The sequence below is a fragment of the Arvicola amphibius genome, chromosome 5 (assembly GCF_903992535.2).
Source record: "Arvicola amphibius chromosome 5, mArvAmp1.2, whole genome shotgun sequence".
Taxonomy (NCBI): Eukaryota; Metazoa; Chordata; class Mammalia; order Rodentia; family Cricetidae; genus Arvicola; species Arvicola amphibius.
Window position 1 is genome coordinate 63,795,586 of NC_052051.1, and position 12,497 is coordinate 63,808,082.

Consider the following 12,497-nt stretch of genomic DNA (forward strand, 5'->3'; position numbering starts at 1 on the left):
TATATTTTGGTGTTTTGGATTTTAGCCAATCTGACAGGTGTAAGATGATATCTCAAAGTTGTTTTGATTTGCATTTCCCTGATAGCTAGGGAGGTTGAGCATGACCTTAAGTGTCTTTTGGCCATTCGAACTTCTTCTGTTGAGAATTCTCTGTTCAGTTCAGCGCCCCATTTTTTAATTGGGTTAATTGGCATTTTACCATCTAGTCTCTTGAGTTCCTTATATATTTTAGAGATCAGACCTTTGTCAGTTGTAGGGTTGGTGAAGATCTTTTCCCAGTCAGTAGGCTGCCTTTGTGTCTTAGTGACAATGTCCTTTGCTTTACAGAAGCTGCTCAACTTCAGGAGGTCCCATTTATTCAATGTTGCCCTTAAAGTCTGTGCAGCTGGGGTTATGCGTAGGAAACGGTTCTCTGTGCCCATTTGTTGTAGAGTACTTCCCACTTTCTCCTCTATCAAGCTCAATGTGTTCAGATTAATATTGAGGTCTTTAATCCATTTGGACTTGAGTTTTGTGCATGTTGATAGATATGGAAAGATATATCTACTTTCATTCTTCTACAGGTTGACATCCAGTTATGCCAGCACCATTTGTTGAAGATGCCCTCTTTCTTCCATTGTGTACTTTTGGCTCCTTTATCAAAAATCAGGTGAGGGAACCTCCAGCTGGCGACAGATGGGGAAGGTGACTGAGCCCCACATTGGAGCACTGGACTGAGCTCCTAAGGTCTTGATGAGGAGCAGAAGGAGCGAGAACATGAGGGAGAAAGTCAAGAACGAGAGGGGTGCATTCACTCATGGAGACGGTGGGACAGAACTAATGGGAGATCACCAACTCCAGTTGGAATGGGACTGATGGATCATGCGACCAAACCCGTCTCTCTGAATGTGGCCAACAGCGGGGGCTGACTGAGAAGCAAAGGACAATGGCTCTGGGCTCTGATTCTTCTGCATGGACGGGCTCTGTGGGAGCCTTCTCAGCTTGGTCGATCACCTTCCTGGACCTGGGGGGAGTTGGGAGGACCTTGGTCTTAGCATAGAGTGGGGAACCCTGATGGCTCCTTGGCCTTGAGAGGGAGGGAGGGGAGGTATGGGTGGAGGGGAGGGGAGGGAAGGGGGAGAAGGAGGGGAGGGAAGGGGGAGGAGGAGGGGAGGGAGGGGGAGGAGGAGGGAAGGAGATGGAAATTTTTAAATATAAAAAAAATAAACCATGAGAAAAAAAGAATATATTTTATGAGAGACAAAATCTGCTTTCAAAACAAAACAACAACAGAAACTACAAAAGAAGCATGGAGTCCATTTTGTGCTTGCGGGGGCGGACTGAGAAGCAAAGGACAATGGCTCTGGGCTCTGATTCTTCTGCATGGACGGGATCTGTGGGAGCCTTCTCAGCTTGGTCGATCACCTTCCTGGACCTGGGGGGAGTTGGGAGGACCTTGGTCTTAGCATAGAGTGGGGAACCCTGATGGCTCCTTGGCCTTGAGAGGGAGGGAGGGGAGGTATGGGTGGAGGGGAGGGGAGGGAAGGGGGAGAAGGAGGGGAGAGAAAGGGGAGAAGGAGGGGAGGGAGGGGGGAGGAGGAGGGAAGGAGATGGAAATTTTTAAATATAAAAAAAAAATAAACCATGAAAAAAAAAAAAAAAAAGAACTCCCGAGAATAAGGCATGTCCTGGGATGTGGTTGATACCTTGTGTCACGCTATTCAAGAAAATGATTTCCATTTCCCAGGAGGTTCAGTTGCAAAATAGGTCCTTGGCTAGGAATTGGACTTTGTGTTCAGTTTTCCTTCTCTGCTTGGATTTTGTTTGGCTTAACTTTGAACAGATCTTGTGATGCTGCCACAGCTTCTGTGACACAACTTGCATAGCTTGTGTCTGGAGAACACCTTTTTCTTGAAGTTATGCACCACTTCTTAGTATCTCTCCACTTCCTCATCAGCATAGCTTCCTGAGCATGGGAGAAGGGGTATGATGAAGACATCTCATTTAGGGCTGAGTGCTCCAAAGTCTCTCACTCTGCACATTGCCCAGATGTGAGTTTCTGCATCAATTACCATTCCATGCAAGAAAAGGCTTTTGTGACAAGGGTTGAGAGATGCACTGATTTATGCTACGGATTATGTTATTAGGAGTCATTTTATTGTTTTGTTTATTTAGTAGAACAATAGTAACAGGTTTTCTCTAATTTAGTGTCAGATTCTAGGCCATACTTATAGTGTCAGGTATGAGATCTACTTGAATTTTTAAAATTAAACATTTTTGTGAATTTTTTGACATTTTTATGTTTTAAAAAGAAAACAATCTCTTTTCATTATACATACCAATTCAAGTTCCAAATCCCTCCCCTCTTCCCATTCCCTTGGCATACTTCCCCACACTCCCCCATAAAGCACATTGCTTTAGAGATGCTCCAAGGCCATCCCTACTATATCTAGGCTGAGCAAGGTATCCATCCAAAGAGAATGGGTTCCCAAAAAGCCAGTATAAGCAGCAGGAATACATTCTGGTGCCACTGCCAGTGACCCCTCAGTCTGCCCCAGTCATGCAACTTTCAGTCACATTCAGTGGGACTAGTTTGGTCCTACAATTGTTCCTTCCCAGTCTGGTTGGTGCTGGTGAGCTCCCATTAGCTCAGATAAATGGTTTCAGTGGGTTTCTTCATTATAGGCTTGATCTCTTTGCTCATATTCTCATTACTCCCTCTCTTCAACTGGACTTTGGGGGCTCAAACCAGTGCTTCGATACAGGTCTCTGCCTCTGTTTTCATCCAGTTGCTGGATGAAGGTTCTTTGGTGATATTTAAGATATTTATCAGTCTGAATACAGGGTAAGGCCAGTTGGGGACCCCCCTCCCTATTGCTCAGGGTCTTAGCTGGGGTCATCATTGTGGACTCCTGGGAATTTCTCTAGAGCCAGGTTTCTTGCTAACACCAAAATGGCTCCCTCAATCAAGGTATCTATTTCATTGTTCTCATCTTCGTCTTTACTCCATCTTGACTATCCCATTCCCTTTAGTTCTCCTGGTTCCTCCCCTTCTCCCTTCCTTCTCCTCCTCCACCCCCCTTGCTCCACCCCCATTCTCCCAATCCAATCCAGCCAGGTGATCTTGTCAATTTCGACTTTCCAGGTGGATATGGATATATACATACATATATGTGTGTGTGTGGTTGTGCGTTGTGCATGTGTGTGTGCATGTGTGTGTGTGTGTGAACTTGAGGCGAGTCTGGTCTCCAAGAGCTGGTTCCAGGATAGGCACCAAAGTTACGCAGAGAAACCATGTCTTGAAAAACAACAACAAACAACAACAACGACAACAACAAAAACTAACTAAACTAAAACCCGAAACAAAACAAAATATCTTCCTCATTCAAATTTAGTAGTATCAGAGTAGTTTCAGATTTAGCTACTTAAACCTTTCTAACTTATTGGAGTATATGTTTTCAAAACTTCTATTCATGCTCTGGTTTTCCAAGGTTTTGTTGTAACATCACCTTTATCTTTCTAATTTTATTAATTTACTTTTTATATCCATTTTTAAGCAATCTTCATCATTATTATATTTTTGTATTGTTCTTTTCATTAAGTTTTAACTCCTTACAATTTCTCTTATTTTATGAATTTGGTATTTATTTTATTTTAGGGTTTTTTTTTTTGCAAACTTGACACATGTCATTAAGTTATCACTAGGATTTATAAGCATAGCTGCTCTCTTATACAATCACTGTTGTCACTGTATTTTGTGTTGAGTGTGACATGCTTTTAGGCAATTTAAAATTTACAAATGTCTAGGGGATTAGCTTTAAAACCCCTAGTAGTTTTTCTTTGTTTTCCCATGATAATTCTGATAGGAGAAAGTGTGGTTTTGCTCTTTTTTTCCAAAATCCTCTTCCTATCAAATTGCACAGTGTATAATGTGAAGTTTCTGGGGAAATCTATTTGTGCCACAAGAATAACAAATATTGAAGATCCAACATTCCATCACTAAACTCTCTCTTTGGTTTGTCTTCTAGAAAAAAAAAAACAATTTTCTATCTCCTCCAGTTCTTCTCATAGTGGGTTCTTTTCATATCTGTTTAAAATTATAGCCGCAATGATCACAATATAGATTTTTTCTTTTTATTTTCTCTTCTGACTTTTCTTGCCTTCAAGATAGATTGTTCTCCTCTAATACAATACATTTAGTCCACAGCCTCCACTCCCTCTACTTGTCCCTTTCCTCCCCATCTCCCCTCACCTCTGATTAACTGATTCTCCTTTCAGAAAAGAGCAGGCCTCCCAGGGATATCAACAGGGCACAGTATAACAAGATAGATAAGACAAGGCACAAGTCCTCATATCAAGCCTTCATGAGGAAGTTCAGGAGGAAAAAGGGGTCCCAAGAGTAGGTGAAAGAGCCAGATATAGCCATCACTCCCATTGTTAGAAGTTCTACTAAAACTCCAAGCTAAACAACCACAGAATGTATACAGAGGACCTAGCACAGACCCATGTAGTCTTCATGATTACCACTTCAGAAAGATTTATTCATGTATTCCAATAACGAAAATAAGATGATGTTTCCATTTGAATTTTCTAAATGCTGGTATCATGAATAGAAGAGAAGCTCATGAAATATTATTTCCTGAATGTATTAAATTTAATATAAACATCTCTACTACACTAAAAAGATAGTTTACTTTGTAGGTTCATTGAAAACTTCCTCCCTGTTGGCTAGCTTTCATAGTGTAGGAAGTTTGTTATTCAGACTACTGGGAGAGAAAGGTATGTGGGTCTGACTGGACTTTAATGATGTAGTATTGACTTGCCAAGAAATAACCACTGCTACAAGAGTGACTTGGCTATTATGGGCTAACCAACTCTTACTGAATTTAAGGTCTAAGGTCTACTCTACAGCAGGGAGTACAAGCCTGGTATTATAACCCTAGCCTAAAGTGAGTATCTAAAAGGTCACGGAAATTAGGGTGGGACTCATTATTGTTATTTCTAAATATTTATGCTTATACCCATAGATTTGTGTTACTTGAAAATTTTGTCAGAGATGCTTATTTTTTTTCAGTATGCAGAGTGTAAATGGAAACATATGTAACTTGTCTTGGTGCTAAGAATGCTACCACAAATTCTTATCCCTAAATGGAGCATCTTTAGTCAATGCCAAGGGAACATTTTGGAAGAGGAGGAAGAAAGAATGTAAGAGCTGTAGGATACAGAGTACTATTGTGAAAGGCTTTCTTCTGCACATGGTTATTGTAGTCACTAAATGCTCAGAAGCTGAGGTTTCTTGCATAAGACTAGCACAAGATCAAGCCATCTCCAATTTTGCAAAGATCAGGGATGAGTTCTCTGGGCCCCAACTTTTGCTGTGGAGCTATGAGCGATTATCATCGTGTTGGAGAGATAATCATTCTTTGAAGGATGATCCACTAGAAGTTTGTCCATGCTGCCCTGGATGACTGTATGATTCTCCACTTAATGGGTTCACTAATCACATTTAAGAAGATGGCTTGAATTTTGGGAGAGGACCATGTTTATTGACATCTGGGAATACTTGGAGAGAGGAACTGGCAGTATATATGATCATATTTCATTATACATGTGTGGAATTCTCTCCTATGCCTTGGATATGGAGGATCAACATAATAAAAATAGCAATCCTACCAAAAGCAATCTATCGACTCAAGGCAATCCCCATCAAAATCCCAAAACAATAATTCACAGACATTGAAAGAACAATATATGGACTTTATATGGAAAAGCAAAAAACCCAGGATAGACAAAACAATCCTCTACAATAAAGGAACCTCTGGATGTATCACCATCCCTGACATCAAGCTCTATTATAAAGCAACAGTAATGAAAACAACTTGGTATTGGCATAAAACCAGACAGGTTGACCAATGGAATTGAATCAAAAACCCAGATATTAATCCACACACTAGAACACCTGATTTTTGACAAAGAAGTTAAAATTATACAAAGTAAGAAAAAATCTTCAACAAATGGTGCTGACATACTGGATGTCAACATGTAGAAGAAAGAAAATAGACCCATATCTACTCTCATACACAATTTTAAAAAAGAAAATTTAATAGAAAATATTCCTCACTCAAGAGTATTTTCAATATACTAGAAAACCAAAGTATCTGAAGTTTGCAATGAGTATAAAAGGTTGTTTTAATTTTTGTTAGTAGCAATATATATAATAAGTATAACTTGGCTGTAAATAAACATCTTACAGTTATTTTAGTGTGACAACATATGCTACAGTTACAATTCAGAATGCATATCAGAATTGCTCACAATTCACACTGAATTGAAAAAATAGAATGTGAGTTGTGGCATGTACATAATTAAAATAATCTGAAATTAAGTGGTAAACTCAGGTTATTCATTTAATATGAATTACTCTTCTTAGAAAATCATTATTATTTTAGTATGTTGTTACATGTAGTCACAAATAAATACTGTTGGAATAAAATTGTTTTCTATATCTTTCAAGTATAGAAAAACTCAAGTCTGCTACCTCAAAGAATTTAACATATATTTCGAAGTCTTCAACAACTGAAATATTTGAGATAATAATAGATGTCCTTGTGACCATAATACTTCTAACATGACAGAAAAACCTGAACAGGCAGCTAACAATCATTAACATATTTTATTTATTCTACTATTTTGTTGTATTTTTCTATATTCAAAGAATAAAAGCTATTATGTTATTTTGACCTTATTTCTGTAATTGTTTTTATCACTGAATTTCAATCCACCTTTTGAAAAATAAAAGATGTATTATAGTTTATTATGATGTACATTATTATGGAAATTATAATTTTTGTAATATTTGAAATGTCAGAGGTCATATTTAAATTTTTAATTACAACTAAATATTAGTATTTCAATGAAATAACTCCCAAGATTTAATTTTGTAAAATTATTTATTATATATTATTAACTATACCATTTATTTAAATATAAAGAATTAGCAAGCACAGTCATGGCCACTGTCTCATAAATTATAGTACATAATTTTATGGAAATAATAGACAATAATTTGAAGAACAATTTGAGACCTTGAAAATCAGATAATTGAGAAAATCAGCATTATATTTTTATATAACAATTTCATTTTAATTAAGATAATAAAATAAATACCAAATAATGTTCAGTGCTAATTAATGTGAAGTTTATTACTTTCATTTTATTCTTTTTCCAGTTTTTCTATATCCTTTTTATTATCTTGGAGAAAGCCAGAATAAAGTAAAAATAATAATGTTGCCATGTTGCAAAGGATGAATAAAAGGCTTGTGAATTGTGCCGAGTTAGATTATTTTTTTGATGTTAGAGCAATTTTTGAATGAATTTTACAAAAATATGTTGTTTAGAAACTTGACAAATACATTTGGGTTATTCTTTATGTTGCTCTAGATATTTAAGAATGAATTTTAATAGTTTTCTTGTAAGAAATGGTCAACTTTTTAAATTCTTCATAAATAATTTAAAATGTTCTAAATTATCAAAATATTTAATCTCCAGAATTACATTGAACCTGTTACATATCAAAAGACTATAACGAATGTATGTACAAATAATTTTAACAAAATTTCAACCCTTCCTCATTTAGTGAAATGTAAGTGTTAAATATTTATAGTGATTTTTTATAAATTATTTACCTTGTTATTTATGAAATAGCTTTTTAATCTCTTCATAGAGTTTCTCATTTCTTTGTTTCTCAGTGTAAAAATAGCTGGATTTAGGAGAGGTGCAAAAACAGAGTAAAATACAGCAAGAAATTTGTCTAACTAGGTGATATTGAGGGGCCACACATAGATGAAGATGCAGGGAACGAAAAAGATCATCACCACTGTGATGTGGGCACTGCACGTGGACAGAGCCTTAGATGCACCAGAGTTAGAATTCTGTTGAACAGTGAAAAGAATATATGTGTAGGATATGAGCAGCAGAATGAAACAGGTTACAATCACGACTCCACAGTCAGCATTTACTAGAGTGTCCAAGTCATTGGAATCCATGCATGCTAGGTTGATCACCAGTGGTATATCACAGAAGAAGCTATCAATTTCCATGGGACCACAGAGAGGCAACTGTAAAACTGCCACAAGCTGACTCAGGGCATGCACAAAGCCAATGGTCCAGGAAGTCAACACCAACCCAATACATCTTTTCAGGTTCATAATGGTGAAGTAGTGGAGTGGTTTACAGATGGCCACATAGCGGTCATAAGCCATTACCACCAACAGTACCATCTCTCCTGCACCAATGCAATGGGCAAAGAAGACCTGGGACATGCAGCCTGCAAAGGAGATGGTCTTGTTTTCTCTCAGAACGTCTGCTATCATTTTAGGGGTTGTGACTGAGGAAAGCCACATATCAACAAAGGACAGATTGGCCAAAAAGAAGTACATTGGTGAATGGAGATTGCAATCCGTGGTGATAAGGACCATGATGACAATATTTCCCAACACAATAAGCAGATAAAACATCAAAAATATTATGAAGAGTAAGACCTGAATATCTTCTGAATGGGAAAGTGCAAAAAGCACAAATTCTGATACCATGGACTGATTCCTTCCTTCCATTACACTCAGGGTGTGTTTAGAAACAACCTGAAGATAAAGAAAGATCAATTAGAAAGATAAGCAAAATAACTTAGTCAAATCTGACCTTTGCATTGAAGTTAACATATATCCATGAAACAGAAAGGCTAAATGTAAAGAGAAGATTTTACTTATTTTGAGAAACATTGCTACCCAAGTGAAAGATAATGAGCCAAGTCCAGCTCCTCAGGGGGAGTTGGGATGTGACTGTTACACACGTTTTATCAGGAAATTTCTGTTCAGGAGTGCAGTGGGGAAGTATGACAGCAATTTGAAAGCCTCAAAATGTCCATGGTTTCACCAGGAAGAGGCTTTCTGCCCATAGATGTACAAAAAAAAAATGGTCTGAATATGTCACCAGCAAGCATAGTACTTCATAATAGAAATGAGGTTTATACCTTGGGCTTGATAGGAATTACATTAAATTTCAGTAGAAAAGTTCTGGTAGAATCTTGCCATTTTTTTGCAACATGTATGATGAATTATTAGTAAGGTAATTTCTGTGACGTTGAGTTAAAATATTTGTTTAAAGTGTAAAGTAGAGTTGAGAAAACCTTGTTGGAGGGAAATTAGACAGAAAACCATATAAAAATACATGGATTGAGACTAGGAGTTAAAAACCAGAATCACATGTGGGGCTCTGTCAATTTTCACTAACAAAGATTTATCACAGCATATGTTAGCAAGCTACTATTGCAAATGCATATAGAATTTGTAACCAAAACAACTCATATTCCAACCTGAACTCTGACAGTTGCATTAAGTTCAGTTTTAGCAGTTGGAAAAACTGATCTCTTAAATTTTAAAATATAGTTTCCTGACATGGACAATCTATCATGTATCATCTGCTTTTCTGTTTTCGCATTATATCCCTTACCTATTGATCATCTATATTTTTGAAAAAACAAAATAAATTATAAAACTCTTAAACAAATTGGCCTTAACTTCTATAATGAATTATTGTTAATAAAGTATTGTGTTTCTGTTTTCACATCACATTCTTGAGCCATGTATATCACATATGGTTTCTGTATAGTTTCCCTCTAACAAGGCTTTCTGAACATCTACATTAAAGCTTTGAGTAAATATTTAAATTTAATGATGTCATAGAAATGATTCTATTGATGATCTATGGAATCATTATATAAGCTGCAAAACATAGTAAGATTCTGTTGAAACTTCTGTATCAAAACTCAATGTAATTTCTAATGTCAAACTTGGATAAAGTTAAACTATTAGTGAACAGCGATTAGTGATCTGTAATGGACACTCCTCAGACTGGATGGTGAGAATTCATTGCTCATCTCTTTCTACCTTCAGTACTTCTCTTGGTGATTTTCAATATTTGGTTCTTATTCCTTTATTCTGTGAATCTCTACTGCAAAAGAATAGAGCAGGTGAACAAAGAAAGATCTTGTATTATCATCAGAATTGTATTCACCTCTCCATTCTTTATGAAGACTCAGAAGGGTGGCAGTGTGATGAAAAACATTTTAAAGACACATCCCTTTGATATAAAAATAGGACAATAGAAGAGAGTCTTGTGTGTTACAAATAAAGATATGTGCATTTCCAAGATTACCCACTTTCTAAGGAAAAGAAACAGATATTACACCAAACAGGTTTTTGTTCCATGAGAATTTTGATAATCTGAATTTTACATCCAAATTTAGTTTCTTACCATACTAAAAAAAATCCGACATAGTTTTAAAAAACAAGTTCTGTATCTTCTACATATAAATTACATAGATAATAAATATTTAATATTTCATGTGTTTAAAATCAAGTTTTTCTGCAAGATGACTATACACATTTTTAGGAAACATTTGGCAGTGCAAAGTTTTTAATATGAAGCTTTATATTATTATTTAAAATCATGGAGGAATGGTCATATTACTCTATCAACATTAACACATTTATTACAATTACTTGACTAAACATGATTTTAAATAAGTCAGATCAACTGACTTCTTATTAGCAATTGGTATTATGTATGGCTTTGTACTAAAAGTATTTCCATTTCTTTACCTACAAAATTAACACACTTAATCAAACACTGTGTTGTAAAAATTTAAAAAACAAAGAAAAATCAGTAGGTTTTCTATTTTTTATAAATAAATTGATTCATGGGCATCTTATCATTTCTGTATACTTTCATGTACATCCTAAAACATAGTAGTATTTCATGTGTGTCAGATAGAAAGTTGCACCAAAATTACCACATACATTCTTAGGTATTAACTGACCAATAAAATAGTAACTGTTTTAAAATTAAGTTTTATATGACTCAAGTTGGAACCTTTTTTAGTTCCCAAAGAGGATGCGTGCAGAGAAAGGCATGCAACGGAAGCACAGGGTGCACTGCCATGGCATGGCAATGAGGCACTGCCATGCCATTGGTGTTGCCAGGCTGGTTACCACGACGATGACCGCTCCGAAGTAAGTTTTATATGTTTCCTAGAAATGTCTCCTTTTGGCATCCTTTATTGTATATCTTAAAAACATTGTATTGTTTTGGATAAGGATTTTAACGTCCAGTTAAACTCTTTAAGATTGTGTGTGTGTGGATATACATATATATATATCCACCTTTCCTTAAAATACTTCATACTTATATTTCTTCTAATTTGACATACACTTACTGAGTAACTGAGCTATGGAGATGCAAAGGACATTTTTCAATGGTGACTCTTTTCCAGAAATTTAACAGCTATTTCTTGTTTCCTTTTAGTTTGCTTCGAAGTAAAATGCATTTTTAGAGGGCCTAGATTATATAGAATCTTCTATTGCTTGATTTGTAATTCTTGTCTGTAACTGGTGGCAATTCTAATAGAAAATGCTACCTTTGACTATTAAATGAATATATTTAAAAATCATTGAATGGAAACACACCAAATTATCCTTTTAGAAACATTTAAACCAAGTATTTATTCTTTTTTCAGATTAAAGATTTTTCCATGCAGTTCATTTTGCTTTAAGTTCTAAACTTTGCAATAATGTATTTGTATTTTTGTAAGTATTTGTGGATAAAGTTTAATATATATACATATATATGTTAATATTTACATTAATTTATACTGTAATAATACTTCAATAAATACTATGTTGTAGATTCTGCTGGCTGAGAATTATACTGTAGTTACTCCTAATTTATTGTTTGCTGCCAGATGGATTTAATATTATTTCTGAAATGAACAAGAGCTATGCCTCATCTCACTTGACTTGCTATTACATGTACTCCTATTTCTGAGCTGAAAATTATATACAGTGAACTCTATGATTGAAGAATACTGTACTTGGTTAAGAAACAAGAAATTATTGTACAATGTTAGCTGGATGTTGCTCATACTTATAACTACATAGGAATGATCTTTTGATGCAGACACTAGAACACTTTTGTGGGTGTGCCTTTTGGTGGTATGTGCCCTGATGGTCATCCACTAAATTGCTGTTGGATAAGAAAAGGTAGAGAAAACCAATTAACTGGCTACAAAAAATGAAAGAAGACAAAGAAATATTCCTCAAGTCCTTACATAATTGGCATTGGTGGAAGAGATCCCTAAAAATATCTCAGGGATTATCTTAAGAAGAATGTTGGAGAAATGAATTGGCCAAAGATGGATGCCCCAATGGTACAGAGGAACTTTGGGTGACTGTCCAGGCAGCGAGATGTCTCTGTGATTTCTAGAGCTTTGTAAGTTGCTTACTTCTCATTTACTTAGGTAATATTACATCATTCTGGAGTCTTTGATGGAGTTGAAGAATAGATAGATAGTTGTATTTTTCCTTAGTTATGATAAAAGATAAAGTAGATGTAAATACTGTAACTGTAATTCCTACTTAATAACTGTTTTGTTATATGTAATTTTACTATGTTAAAGTGAAAGC

At 35.6% G+C, this 12,497-nt stretch overlaps 1 protein-coding gene across 1 annotated transcript; it reads right to left on the reverse strand.

The window, feature by feature from the left end:
• Window positions 1-7,793: 7,793 nt before the first annotated feature.
• LOC119814982 (olfactory receptor 4K3-like) lies at window positions 7,794-8,591 on the reverse strand. The gene has a single exon (XM_038331102.1). The coding sequence runs from the start codon at window positions 8,589-8,591 to the stop codon at window positions 7,794-7,796; it is 798 nt and encodes a 265-aa protein (XP_038187030.1).
• Between the last annotated feature and the right edge of the window lie 3,906 nt (window positions 8,592-12,497).